General features: G+C 38.5%; 1 protein-coding gene across 1 annotated transcript in view; it reads left to right on the forward strand.

Annotated features, from left to right (window-relative positions):
• MINDY4 (MINDY lysine 48 deubiquitinase 4) overlaps window positions 1-15,048 on the forward strand; it is a 77,949-nt gene that overhangs the window by 19,723 nt on the left and 43,178 nt on the right. Inside the window, exons 6-10 of the mRNA XM_086467056.1 lie at window positions 4,951-5,009; window positions 5,358-5,467; window positions 6,584-6,700; window positions 9,654-9,742; window positions 14,368-14,469. Of these exons, the coding sequence (XP_086323182.1) occupies window positions 4,951-5,009; window positions 5,358-5,467; window positions 6,584-6,700; window positions 9,654-9,742; window positions 14,368-14,469 (477 nt within the window). The remainder of the gene's footprint in view (window positions 1-4,950; window positions 5,010-5,357; window positions 5,468-6,583; window positions 6,701-9,653; window positions 9,743-14,367; window positions 14,470-15,048) is intronic.

Below are 15,048 nucleotides of genomic sequence, written 5' to 3' on the forward strand. Positions count from 1 at the left end.
AGCACAGTAAGAATAGTGCAGTCGGCACCTTCCCTGAGAGACTAACCAAATCCTCCTGGAGTGTGCTTAGCTGCCAGCCGGGGAATAAGTCTTTTTTTGAGTCTTGCAATTGGCAATCAGAAAAATGGGTGTCAAACAAAATGGGGTCATCTTTGGGGAATATGGATTTAACTCACCCGTACACAAAAAGAGAGAGAGATTGTAGTTGCCAAGTCACTCAGCAGTGAAAACCTTCAAGTATCTGGAGTTGCATAACACCTTTTAAAACATAATGCTTGGACCGGAAAAAAGGACCTAAAATAAAAGTAAAAAACTATTGTGACTTTAGTTTTGTGCCAATGGATTTATGGCATCAGAGCCTTCGACGTAACATCTGTGTGTGCTGCCATTTGCCCTTTTAGTATTTTTCCAGCACTCCATAGGAAGAAGCACTTTGCAATTACTGGAAATGGCAAATGGCTTCTGTATCATTTCTTTATTTTTGGAAAGGATGTAAACCTGGAAATGTCCAGCCCATTGCCTAAAATACGTTCAGTCAATTGAGAATTTGCCTTGTTCATGCAAACATAGAGGGACTCTGGATCTTCTCAAATGTAAAGCCAGAACAGACAGTTTACAGCCCGTTTCGCTGGTAGAGCTTCACACCATTTCCTTTCACTGTGTCTCCATATGAGCACTGAGGCGAGCGCAGCAGGCAGCACTGTAAGAAATTACCTGCTCCTTAAAAACGGTCAGTAGTTTGCAGGTAGCACAAGGAATTTTTGTCCCGGATATGTTACTCTCCCTAAGATTACTTTACCGGGAGGTAAGAGCTCTCTTTGCAGTATACGTGTTCACCGATATCTGTATTAACCTTGATTTATAATAAAATTAGATAACAGAACTACCCCATTCCTCAGTGTAATCTTTTGTCTTCTTCCAATTTAACACTTGATATTTACCTTTCAGGAAGATAATTTATTTTGCTAAATCTGTCTGGTTACTGTGGTTTGGACTGTTAAAAATCTGAGGTTTCTGACAGGAAATGTAAGGCCACGAAAATTCCACATCCTTAAAAACAAATGATCTAAAAGTTGAAGGCCAAACCCATGCAGAGTGGGTAGTTTATGTATGACAAACAGAATGGAGGGTTGTATTTGTCTCGGCTGATGTGAGTTGATTGAGTGTTGAAGGCTGGGAGCCTTCGCAGTGCTTCTTGTAATAAGCAGCTTTATTTGTCTTGTAAGCAGCTTTATTTGATGGAATTTTAGCTTCCTGATTTATTTTACTGATACTTGTTTATTTTGCTGGCAACTGTTTTGAGTTGCTGAATGCAATGGTCAGTGCACACGAGTGGTACTGTGCTCCTTGAATATTCCAGTGTGGGAGTGTTGCACTGAAAAATCTTTGGTAGAGTACAGTATGAATAAAGGAACTACGCTTTTATTATAGTAGGTCTGGTTTTATAGCTGGAGTTAGATATTGATTCATTGCCTGTGAGAGAGCATTTTGTTCAGGTGAGGTCAACTTACAGAATCATAGAACCTTTTAGGCTGGAAAAGACCCTTAAGATCTTTGAGTCCAACCATTAACCCATCACTGCCAAATCCACCACTAAACCGTGTCCCTAAGCACCACATCTCCGTGTCTTTTAAACCTCCAGGGATGGTGACTCAACCACTTCCCTGGGCAACCTCTTCCAATGCTCGATAACCCTTTCTGTGAAGAATTTTTTCCTAATACCTCATCTAAACCTCCCCTGACGCAAGTTGAGCCCATTTACTCCCATCACTTGTTACTTGGAAAAGACTGACACCCACTTTGCTACACCCTCCTTTCAGGTAGTCATAGAGAGCGGTAAGGTCTCCTCTGAGCCTCCTTTTCTTGAGGCTAAACAGCCCCATCATGCTATTCAAACCATCTTGTAGCCTAACCCATCATTATCATATTTTTTTAATACACAAACCTTCCCGGCAAAGATGTAGTTTTCTCCTGAATTGTTACTACAGTTAAAATTCGGCAGGACAAATGCAGATTTCTGTGTGAGCTTATTAGAAATGACCCTTTCAGTGACAAGTTTTTCATTTACCTTTTTTATATCTGTCAATAAGCCATCTGTTCATGAATTAATTTTTCATATGGCTGATGTGCCAATCAAATCAGATGCGTGTCTTTACTAAAAAGGAAATTTGGAGGAATTAAGAGTATGAACTCTGTTACCTTTGTCAACCAGACTTACAAGTGTGGCAGAATTTATATTAAATCTTCTTGACAAGGTCTTTTTCCTGTACAAATATATTGCCTGGTATTGGTTATGATAATTTCCTTTGCATCTTTACCATTGCTTTTAATAATTCTGTTTGTATAATTTTGTGCCAAAGCGGGGCAAGCTGCATCACATATAATGGCCTTGTTTACTCTTTTGCAAGTAGTAAGAGAGTCTAATTTTTTTCTTACCTACTCTCCACTTCTTACTCACTATACCAATAATTTGTCTGTATATGGCATAACAGCTCAAGACCAGAGGATTGCATTACGACTTCTAGGCATCCTTCTGGCACTAAATGATTATGCAGAAAAGAGATACATCCAGTAGAAAAGCTGTTGTAATCAGGCAGTGAAAATAAGTTTTACCAACACAGTCATCTTCAAGCCACTGCTGACCAGTGTTTATTTTTTAAGCCCTTTGTTTATTTGACCTCTTGTGTATGGTAGTATAAATAGGAAATAGTGGAATGTACATGCATTATTGTGCTGAGAAGTGCTTTTTGTGCAAGTTCAGCTATTCTGCGTAAATTCAGTTTTCTGCAATGCGTGAAGGTCAGATAGGAATGTTCAAATATTTAGAGAAAGTACTGTATAGTATGTTTATAATGAAACGTATTTTCTTCCTGTCCCATTTTTCTGCCATGACGGATGACTTCCCCCTTCCTAAGTATTCTAACTGTATGGTTTTATGTGTACGATAAATTTTCCTGGAACAGTAACTGTCTGCTGAAATGGAAATTGCAGTAAAAGTCCTCACAGTGTTTTGAGAAGCACAAGTTCCCCTTAAGGAGGGAACCTACACCTGCAAAAATACCCCACTTAACCAGAAAACACCCTACATCAATCTTTGATGTCAGCATTTTCCTCAGCTTGATGGGAATTTCCTTGTGCCTTGAGAATTCAAAACACTTTGCATTATGGTCTTGGTTCTTCCTGGAATGGGTGTAGGACCAACTATCTTTTAGACTTTCCAGAAAGCAAGAATGTTAAAAAAACTGGTTCCAGGTGAGCTATGTATGAATTGTACCATTATTTTCATTTATAGATCTTTTCAGATCAGACACTACCGAGAAGAAGTGGTTTATTTGCAAATTTAGTTTCATTGAGACCCTTTCCCTGACCAGGAGAGATGAAAATACTAGCAAGCAGCTAGCAGAAAGAAATCTCAGCTAAAATTCACTATTAGCAAACAGCAAGGGGAGATCTGTTTGTATTTTGAAGTGTACCACAGTCAACTACATTAAACTGTATCACATCAAAAGTACTGTTATATTCAGTGAGAGCTCGATACTACTTAAGCCACTATAAAAATTTGCTCTCAGTCCACTTATTTCTATTGACCTGCTGGGCATCCTATTTATTTTTACCTCAGGTTCCTAGTAACATGAGAGATTCATTTCCATTCCATTCTATTTTTAATGAATTGTGGCCACCCGCATTTCATTGTAGAAATGCTTTAACTTGTTTATAGCGAAAAGGAGAAGTGTTTCTTTTCTCATAGTATCAAAGACTATCAGTGAGAAAGGTGCCAAAATGCTTTTAAACTGGAAAAGTCATGAGTGTGATATGTCTGTGTTCTGTTTTTATTCATCTTTCACACACTGACAAAGGAAATTAAGTTAATGGAAAGTATGTGATATGAGAGCAGTTGTTGCTATAATAATACCGTGCATACAAAGAATGTTGCTGAGGAAATTATTCCATACTATTTTTGAAAGCTCTGTCAGTGCAATACCTTTTTTTCCAAAGCAAAGGCCAATGATGCAGTATTGCACTTTTTTGGGGAAAAAAAAAAAAAAAAGACCATCTTTTTACAGTAGTTATGTGAAACTTTTCCTTGGTTCTGAATTCATTTTGGTATGAATTCAACAGGAAGAATAAACTCATCTCATCTCTGAAAATCTAGCGTTCTATTTCAATTCTGACTTTCACAGCCAAGTTTAAATGCTTTGTCCTTTTAGCAGTTGTTTATATGAATTTTTAACCTGTTATTTATGTAATATACAATTAAATCACAAAAGCAGTTGAACAACTGCTACCTATTAGTGGATTAAAAAATTACCCTGGTAAAGGAAGCCAGTCTAACACCTATTCCTGCTTATGTTATTCGGATATTTCAAGTAGTTTAATGACTAACTTGAATCTCATCCTGATCGCTGTCAGGGGTGTGAGTTTTATTTTATGTCCTGATCCTTCGAACTCAGAGGCAGTCATGTATACATCAATATCCTCACTTGAAATTCAGGGCAGTGTAAAATCTGCCCATGTATATGAGCCTGTAAGACCTGACATATACTGAAACCACACAAGTGAAATGAAACTGATGTTGAAACAGGACTGAAATCCTGACTCGCAGTGGATTGCTCTGTGCTGGCTGCTTTTCCTGATGGACTCCTAAAGTTCAGCTTTCTTCCATTGCAAAAGTTTCTGCTCTACCACCATTTATTTCTTCATACAAAAATGTTAGTGAGACTGAGCTCCTTTGTATAGAACATTTTAAAAGCTGAAAGGTAAAGCCATTGAATATGTTTTTTATCTATCTGCATCTTTTATTATCTTTCTCTACACACTCCCCCCCCGTACATATATACACAAACATAAAAAATTGTATCTTTGTGTCATATTTCTTCTTGTTTATTCAAACCACTTTTCTCATTAAAAGTGAACATTTGGTCATTCATTTTTTGATTAATTTTCATGTAGGAAGTCTGCAACATCCACGTGCTATAAAGAAGACCAGATGAAAGATGTCCTAGAATTAAGTAAGTTATGTCAAGCTTCAGTTCGGCTTTTGCCATCATATTCTTCACAGCAGCTGTAACCAAATACGTATGAGTTGCTTCTTTTGTAACTCGTAGGTGATCCAGAGTAATGGCATTTGCTATTAAATTCTTGGGTAAGACTGTGTAAAGAAGTCATTAAGAAGTAATCAAACAAAGGCTGGGTCATGTACTTTTTATCTGTCCTTTCTAGCTAAAACTGTATTTTCTTTTTTATAAAGACAGATGACAAGAAAGTGTTACTTGTCATGTACCCCCCTGGCATTGAGCCTGCTGGGGGAAGCAAGTTTTTTCACCCAACATGTTATATGATTTCTTTTGTTCTTTCAGTTGATGTTGAAGATGAAGAAACAACTGGAGAAGTTAGCAAGAACCTGGATCTTTCAACATTGTGTATGCATCAAGTAGTATCAAAGGCAATTGATATTTCTCTCGCGAAAGTAAGACTAACTATGATGGTAAATACCAAGAGATGTGTGAGCATGTTATTTTGATTGTTAGCCAAAGCTGCAATGGATCGCTCTGGGTTGCATGTTTGTGTGTGGTTTAACATGTACTGTATTCATTCCACAATATATTCCTTATTTGGTGTTCAGGTGAAAAAGTAATGCAGGGATGCCTGTCCAAAATTCAGAACACCAGAAAAGCATGCCAGAATGCATCAGCCCGCTTGAAGCACAGATAATAACTTCAATTAATGAAGCTTGTATTATTTTATTAGTGCCTCTAGTCAGTTATTCATGTGCTTGTTCTCCAGTCCTTTGAATTGACAGTGGTTCAGGACAAGTTTATTATTCCCCATCACTGTTTCTCCCTTGCTTATCTGCCTTATTTTGAGCAGAGATGGAACCATTAAATACTTCTAGTATTTTCCATCCCATTCAGACAGAGGGGAAAAAGAAGACACAGAAAAGAGAATGAGGGTGTCTTCCAATTTCATTTCCAGATCAAAGAACTCGAGTAACTATACAAACACTGAGCAGTCTGTTCTTACTTACTCAGCTTTACTGTAGCATGAGTGCAATTTCTTCAGTTTAGCTCTTCCTGAATAGTAGAGGTCTGCAGTTGTTAAGGGCCAAGATCTGAATTTGGCATATGCTGATATGCCGTCTGACATACAGTAGCATTTGTCTCATACCGTCAGCTTTGCCAAGCAGAACAGGCTGCCTTTTCTCCATACTGTGTCCAGCAGGGTCCTTTTCTCCCTAATGTAACCATTAGTAGGTGTTGCTCTTCTAGCTGTTAAATTTAAGGCAATATTCTGTAATGCTTCCATGGGAAACTGTGCCCCAGACAATCTGCATAAACAGTTTCCTATGCTGAGCAGCGTTATGAGGAATATTGCAGGAAAAGGAAAAAATTGCTCGTTTTCATTTGAATGTTGCTATTTACAGTATGTATAAAACAGAAAAGGGTGGTTGTAGTGAGTTAGTCATTACCCTTTTCCACTCCTCCTTCCTTGTCTACAGATTACTGCAAGAAAATGTACCCATGTTTTGGATTTCTTTTTCAAATTATAACTTTTTTCTTTCTTTCTTTTTTTTTTTTTTTAATAGGAATTAAAAAATCTTTTGTTTGGTTCTAGTCTTTGTTGCTTCAGTGAAGAATGGAAAATACAGAATTTTACATTTAATAACATACCACAGTTAAAATACGGCATTGTGCAAAAAAAGGTACTGTAAATTACTTCCTTAAAGTGATCTTTGCTTTTTACACTGAGTTTACAAAGGCTGTGTGTTTCAGCAGTAAAAAAAAAAAGTCTTCTAAAGACTCTTATCTTTTTTTAACTTCTCTGGTTAAAACTGGATGATGTCACTTTGTCAGGTCTTGTTAGGAGACCTGAGATGGATGGAAATATCTGAGGGAAAATTAAAGTAGCCACAGAAAGTGTGCGTATGTGTGTGTGTGACGGAGTTGTTCATAGGGAGGAAGACAAGCCACTTCAGCTGAAAGCTAGTGGTGTAAAGGAATAAAAGGGCATAAAACAAGGGTGGAGTTTAAGAGAAAAAAGTTATGTGGGGGCAATGTTTAATGAGTTTAAGATGGAGCTTGAGCTGTCTCAAAAAAGGGCGACGTAGCAAGAATTGCCTGCAGTGCCTGGGAAATCAAGGAGATTGGGGGGTCACATGATGAGGCTTATTCCTAAAACAAAAGTGAACAAAGGCCCCTGCAGTGTCATTGCGACTGGGACACTGGGATTGCCGGTGGGACCACCTCTTTTGCAGCCATGTTTCTGTAATTCTGGACTGCAGCCACAAGATGCCAGCTCCTCCCTAAAAGAAGATTTTCATCAATTCCTAGGCCTCATCTACCAAGTGGCCCTTCCTAAAATCCCCAGCAGGTGCCTGTGGTGACCAGAGCTGATAAAACCACCATGCAATGACAAGGGTCAGCCTGGAAAACGTGTACCCAATCCATAGAAATTTTTCATGCTAGCAAAGTTCTCTCTCATCTAGGGCATTCAGTGGGAGACTCACTCAGCTGGCGTCTATCTTGTCAGCCTTGTCTGGGCACCTGACTCTTACAGACCGAGACTGTGATGCTTCAGACTGTCTTCTGCATGCTGGATGCAGTTGGTCAGCTGGACTTCTTGGCTGACCGATGCATAGACTCAGATCAAGGACCACACTCAGAGCACAGGATAGGTAGCTGCCTCCAAAATCAAACAGATCCATCGTAAAAATGAATCCTCAGCTGCAGCTTAATGCTTTTGTCTCTGCCCTGTGATCCTGTGCATGTGCTTCTGGGAGATCCATGCACCAGGTCTCTTCTCTTACGAGCAAGGATCTGAGGACTTCGATAAAGACTAGGGAAGGAGTAGACTCCTCTTTACAAAACACTCATCGAGCTTCTGCCATGATGCAGAAAATCTTTATCTGGCGTGAGAGAAGTAGACCATTATGTACTGTACAGAAATGAGAGGAAGAGAGGCTTTGGGTCAAGGACAATGGCTAATAAACCTGTCATTAGGATGTTTGATTAACTTGCCTTGTCTAGTTAAATGTTTCATTAGGCTGATGATCTCAGAAGAAAGCTGCTTATGATTAAATAAAACCTAGCGGAAAAAAGATATTAACTGTCAGTTTAGACTCCAAAAAGAACCACGTCAGTAATGTTCACTGCTCCACAGTAAATGTTACTGTGGTGTTTCCAGACCCTGCTGCTAGAAAAACGACATCTCATCACTTCTAGCAACTCACTGGCCATTAAATTCCCTACCGTAAATTCCACAGTAGGAATCCTAAACTGGTTCATCACAGCCTTGTCATGATATACGGAGGAAATCAGGGGTGCAACTCTACCATGACAGCAGTGCGATCCTGGGTTCCTCTTATGCTATGGAGGGTAACCGCAGCATAGACTTTGGCATGGGTTAAAATCAGAACATAGACTCTCCAGGAAACCTGCTGGGTGGTCCATACTTCCTTACTCTTTTGCTTACTTTATCTGGTTAGACAAAGCTAACACTGATACGTCAGGCTGTATGGGATGTTGGTTTATAGAGTGGACCTGGGTTAAAGCAGTGGACTTCCTAATGTTAAGAATGAACTGATTTCTGAGAATGGCAGTAAGCTCTGACAGAGACATGGGACAGCACCTGTGGGATTTAATATGCTGAATCCCCTGTTAAGTTGCAGTAATTTCCAGTACTGCCAATGTAATGTGTGGTATTGTGGTATCTGTGATGTTGGCCTTGTGTCCTGCATAGCCTACTCCGTTCATGCAGAGATGTTCCAGACAAATGATGGCTTTTCTCTGGCTCCTCAGCAAACTTCCTGAGTAAATAATATGATACGAGACATCTGGGATACGAGAACTGAGTGACGAGGGAAGGAGAGTTATGCTGGATGAAGTTTTCTAGACAAGAAGAGCGCATACCATTTGCTTCTCAGGACAACTTGTGTAGCTATCTCTGCCATAGAGTTAACCCATAGGAACAGGTCTTGGTCATGCAATGGGGTCAGGTGGGTTAGATGGCAGGGAATAAGCAAGGAGACTCAAATTCATTGCTACCCCATCCCACTGGCTTTCAAAACAGCTATAAATCAATTTTCCATAGAGTTTACATTTAACATGGTATTTGTTAGTATTGTGATTTTCTTTCCAACATTAATCACTTGAGAGGTTCAAACTTCCTTCATTTTCTTTCTCTTCTCCGGTGAGGTAGCTGCCTGGTGCAGAGGGCTGTAGATAAAACTGAGATCTTTGTTTGGTGATGTAAGTGGGAGGCATAGTGCTCAGAGGAGGTAAGAGTGCAAGGCTCATTTTCACCCTTTGGAAACCAGTCAGATTTGATTTCTCTCTGGAAGTTAAGGTAGACTGTGGCTCAGTAGGGATCAGGAGATCTTTCATTTGTTTGCATTATCACAGAACAGGTTTTGAAAAACCTTTCCTTTGACCTTATAGATGTCTAGGCATTTTCAGGAAAAAAAAAGGTAGGAAACACATAACACTGATTTTCATTGGCTTGTGAAAAATACAGAGCAACAGAGAGCACTACAAAGTCGTGGATGGAAAGAGAGAGATGAAAGAATGGCTCAAGCCTGAATGGAAGCACATGGCTTACAAAAGTTTTCACCAGCATCAAACAGTTTTGCTCATGCAGTGTCCCATTATTGCCCTCAGGGTGGCCCATGTGGAGTACTGGCCGCAGTTCAAGCTTGTGTCCTACAACAGCTTATCTTTGCAGACAGTAACAGGAATAAAGACACTCGGTAAGTCAGCAATTGACATCAGAAATATTTTCCCTACAAAAGTAAAAATTTTTTCCTCTTCTGCAGCCAGTCAAGATCCTTTTGAATTTGAACTTAGTGAACTTCTCTTTGTCTCTGAGAGAGAAAGAAAGTAGCATATGATTTACATGTATTTACTTCCCTTTCGACTGTAGGAATTTAGAGCTTGGTGTTTTATGTGTATAATTGTTTGCTTGTGATTAACCCAAGAACCTCTAAAAAAATCCGACAGCTTGAATTGAGGCCAATGAGAATTATTTAACCTTCAGATCCTGTGGAGATATGATTTCAAAGAAAATGTAATCAAGGTTTGAAAGACCATGAAATTCATGCAGTTTTTGACAGTGAGAATCTCAGAGAGGGTGAAAAATTAAAGTTATAGCTATAATTTTTTTTGTTGCTATTGTGGTTGATCTATCACAGTTAAACTTCTTAATAGGACTTGAATTTAAATTCTGTGTGTGTATTTTCTGCTTACTTTAAAGGAATATTGGTAAGTATTGCTAGTGTGAAGGGAAGTTGCTTGGACTGCCATGTTAACGTACTTGTCACTTTGCTAAAGGAACAGAGCTTATTCAATGAAATATTAAAAAATAATGTCTAAAAAATTTACTTTATTATCAGACTTCTTGTATTCACCTTTTGTTTTCAGTAAGAAATAAAGTCCGTTACAAAGGAAAAGTTTCACAAAGCTTTCCTGTACTTTATAGGTACAGTGTGTTGAACAGGGATAACAGTAATTTACAGGTTCACGCTGCCACCACCCTGTGTTATTTGTGGGTGACACACTGACCCCAATTTAGTCAGAAGGAAAGCTTTCATCCTGAGATTTTTAATGAACTTCATTACCTTACAATGTAAAAATGTTCAGCATGTATAAAAATTCGTCCTTAAATGTACAGTTTTCTGCTTTGAACAGTGACAGGGTCTCTCTCGATTTTCCTTAGTTCTGTCTGACTGGCACTTAATGTAAATTAATTGTTTGGGCTGTTTTCATCGATAATGGAAAGAAATGTCACCTGTAGAACATCATTATTTATCTTCAGCACACAGGATGGGAGGTGACAGCTAATAGAAGGATTACCAGGCCCGAGGGGGTCCACACAGGTGCCCAGGTCCAGAAGTACTTGTAGGTTGCAGTCCTGATACGAGACACCTAGTAAGCCATTTGAAATGCTGAAAACCTGGCTTAGAGTCTAAATACAATACCAAAAGTTTTACTGTTATTATTACTATTGCTGTGTGTAGTTATTGTTGGCATTGATTGCTTGCAGACCCCAAGACAAGGGCCAAATAAACAAGGTGCTATGAATTCATCACTTAAAAGTTGCCTGTTCTTGGAGGAACTTAAAGGCAATTAGCATGGACTGATAAAGAGATAGGGTCAGTGGTATAATACATGTGCAGAGTGTAATATCAAGGTAATTCTACAACGTTATGCAGTTTAATTTTTTTCTTCTTCTGCTCAGTTCTTTCAGTGCATCATATCTCTCTAATTCATATCAAGACCTTGCTGTTCAGAGCGCTCTTTTTAAAAGTGCAAAAATTAGCTAGCAAACCTTTAGTATTCTAATTCAGATTATAATGAGACTTTCAAGGCAGAATGAGGCTTCTGTCCACATAAACCAAAAACTCAGGAACTTACATGCAAGAAAATAAGTATATACTTAGATTTTATGACCAGGAATCTCCACAGAATTCACTGAAGAATTATTTCTGGTTGTGAAAACTAAGAATTTGTTTTTGTTCAGCTTGGAGGACAGCCTTTGATCATCTGCTCCTCGGTCCCTTTGAGTCTCAGGTCATCTGCAGTAAAAATAGAGATGTTAACCTTTTTCCACATCGTTCAGTGGTCGTAAATGTCATAAAATTGTGTGGCACCCAAATAAGTGGATTGAGGTCAGCTTGTTTAAACTGTAAGTGTCCCAACTCGTGCCAGCTACAACCTATCCTGTTGGCAATATTTGCCTCCCCTATTTTTCCCAACCTATTATCCACGTGGTTTTAAAAGATTTGGTTTTACATATTTTGTATATGAAGAATGCTGCTGAAGTATGCAGAAAGTGTCCAAGGAATTTCAGGTTAACAGGTGAGCTTTTTGTCTTTATGCACAGAAATGCTAAAAGCCTCCAGGCTCCTAAAAATGAGTAGCGGGATGAACTGTTTTATTCATGAGCTAAACATATTTTTCTTATGTGTTTGCCATGGGCAGAAACTCTTAGTCAGGCAGAAAGAAAGGGAAGTCTAAGAGCTTGAAATGAGATGATTAATACTCCTTTCTAATTCTAACCTGAATTTTCAAGTTATTAGCCACTTCACAGTAAGTGTTTGACTTCAGGCTTCTTTGACATTCAAGAAATAATTATCATGTCTCCTTCTTAGTCTGCTACCTCTCTCAGACACATAAATTAGTTTCTATGATTCCCATAAATTTCTGAGTGTATTACAACATAGGCAGAGATAAGAGAAAGCTATGATTATATTTTTTTTTTACTTGAAAACTCTATGACCAAGTATTTCCCATTTCTCGCATCCTTCAGACCTTCAGAGAGGAAATCATTCTCTAAATGAGCATTATATTCAAGGCAGACATCGAACTTGAAAGTCTGTTTAATTTTTTGATGTTTGCTGTTTCTTTTTTAGATTTTTTGAATTATTTGATCTTTTACTCAAATGCTGGGAACAGATTTTGACATCATCTCCTGTGCTGGTTACACTCATAAGACTGATAATATCTGAGTTTCAAAGACTGCCATTCTTGAAGCCACTAGAGAAAATTCCAGTTCTGTGCATCCCAGGAACATGGATCTGTTGTCCACTTCTTCAGGCCCATGGATGTTGGGTTTTATTCTTAAATCTGCCAGTTTTCCGTTATGTGACTTCTGGCCTCCTGGTCTTTTACTTCTCCATTCACATCTTGGAAGTTAGAATAACAGGAGGTATTAGAAGACTTTACAAAGCACAGTTTGTAGGAAATGTGTTGGCAGTGTTGCTTACATGTTTGGGATCAATGGACTGCTGTAAACAATCTGTAGTTTTGCACATCATTGTGTAAGTTCCAAGCCAAGCATCTAAGCGAAAATATTTCAGAAACTGGGGCTCCACAGACCAATACTGGGTCAGTTACCATAATGCTTTAGGTCACGACTTCAGGGCTTACCTTATTAAAGAAAATTAAAGCACAGTGTTTATTGCAGATGGTACTTTAGGTAAAGTTTGGTAGTAGGTAAGAACATTATGGAGTAGATTTGTTGACAATAGTTAAGAAATAAACACATAAGAAAGAAATTAAATATGAAGGCCTTTATAAACTAAAAGTCATATTTAATATATAAAACAATCCTGTTACAGAATTTTAAAGCAATTTTATTACAGATTTAAAGATTGATTAGCTTCTCTTGTCCGTTATTTGCCAATACTGTATTCCCTACATGTTCCCTAAAGCACATTTACCTATTGTTTTTTCTTTTTTGTTCAACCAACTATAAGTACCTACTCTGAAAGAACATCCACTATTACTTTTAGAAGATTAGTTTTCAGGGTATGATTACAGATCTGTGTATAACCAGTTCCTGTTGTTGATCATACCTGATTTAGTCTTCTCTTGATTTTTTGTCCATTGCTCTTAATGATAATAATAGTTGTGTTTTAATCATTCCTTATAAATCAGACACCATCTTTAGTTTTGATGTCCTAGAAGTAGAGACTGTGCATCTCATCTCTTAGATTCACCTGTATTACAAGGGTATTGTCATGGAAAATATAGGCTAGCAAACTTACAGTCACTTAGCTTAAGTACCTATAACAGCAGTCTAACCATCATTATGAGCAACATAAGCTCATCCATATCCCCTAGATGCAATGCACGGCTGTTAACACTTGACCTAGGTGAATTAACTTCCCTCAAATTTCTGTTTTGCTTCTGACTTCAGAAGACAGATACCTACTATGCCCAGTTTGTTTTACTAGCAAACTAAAGAGGAAGTATAATCCAGCTGTATTCACTGGATCTGGTTATCTTCAGTAAGATCCAAGGTACCTTCTTAAATGCCTAAAATGAACCTAAATGGTTCACCTCAAAGAAGGGTTCCAGAAAGCCCATATTCCAGTGGTGGTGACTTCAGTTGCATCTCCCTCTTTAGAGCTCTGTGGGTGCTGAACAGCAGCACCACATCCTCCTATCACCAGCTCGGTCCAGTGCTGAGAAGTCTTCATACTGCATGCACAGTGAGTGCTCTCATGGCACTTCATTCAGATGCTTAATCCTCAGAAAAGGGTCAACTGTACCTGGCGTGTCTTCTCAGTAACAATACTAGCTCCCTGCTCAACTCAGGATTTTTGTGAGTTGACTGTCCAAGTTTTCTCTTTCTTGACTATGGAAGGAACTGAGATGCCTTAATGACGATTTTTTCTGAGGCAACTTGCCAGAGCCTCATTATTAGACATGATAACACCTAAATAATCTCTAAAAATTGTGTTTGCTGTTTTAGCTACAAACCTGCTATGAGTCTGTGTATAGTGTTATTAGGGCAATTTGCCCTCTAATGAGTAAGTTTCCCAGTACACATTGTGGTGCTTGTCTGTTTCTTGCGTTTTCTGGACTGCAGTTGTCTTCAGCCTTCAGAAGTTCACAGGACCAAATGTCTCACCATGGCTATTGCAGACATACTGTGGCGTGCAGGAGGCAATGAAAAAGCAATTGTGGCACTGTGAGTAGGAGAAGCAGTTTTTGTTATTGTACAATGCCCCTATAGTTGTGTTTGTTGTATATATACATAGTTTACAAAATTAAAGTTTCATAAGGTGTGATTATGCAGTCTAAAATAGCTTAGGGAGAAATGCAAAATGTCATTTCTGCTGTCCCAGTAGCTGGGACAGAATAGTCGAATTTTTTTGAAATTTCTGTGAAAGATCCTGTGGATTTCATTGAGGCTAGGATTTCTCCAAAATCTTTACCAAGAGTTATTTTTCCGTATGCAGCATTTTACTCCCACAAGATATGCAGGATATTCTATTATGGCTGGGATTAAATTCCTTTTGCTGTAGCTGCCTACTAGTTACTTCATTTATGCTATGCAATTAAACTGCTTGTACACAAGACACCGAACTCTTAAATCACTAGCTTTGGCTGTACTGGATCATGCATGATATTTTTAAGTGAGCCAGGTTTTGTGAGAATAGGTAATTTCTGTTATTAGATCAACTAAGCTGAAAAATAATCAAGCATCTTTTTGGCACAGAAGTCCTTCTTCAAACCTGGAATAGAAGCAGCGAATTCAAAGACATTT

This window comes from Leptosomus discolor, chromosome 6, assembly GCF_034619465.1.
Source record: "Leptosomus discolor isolate bLepDis1 chromosome 6, bLepDis1.hap2, whole genome shotgun sequence".
Lineage (NCBI taxonomy): Eukaryota > Metazoa > Chordata > Aves > Leptosomiformes > Leptosomidae > Leptosomus > Leptosomus discolor.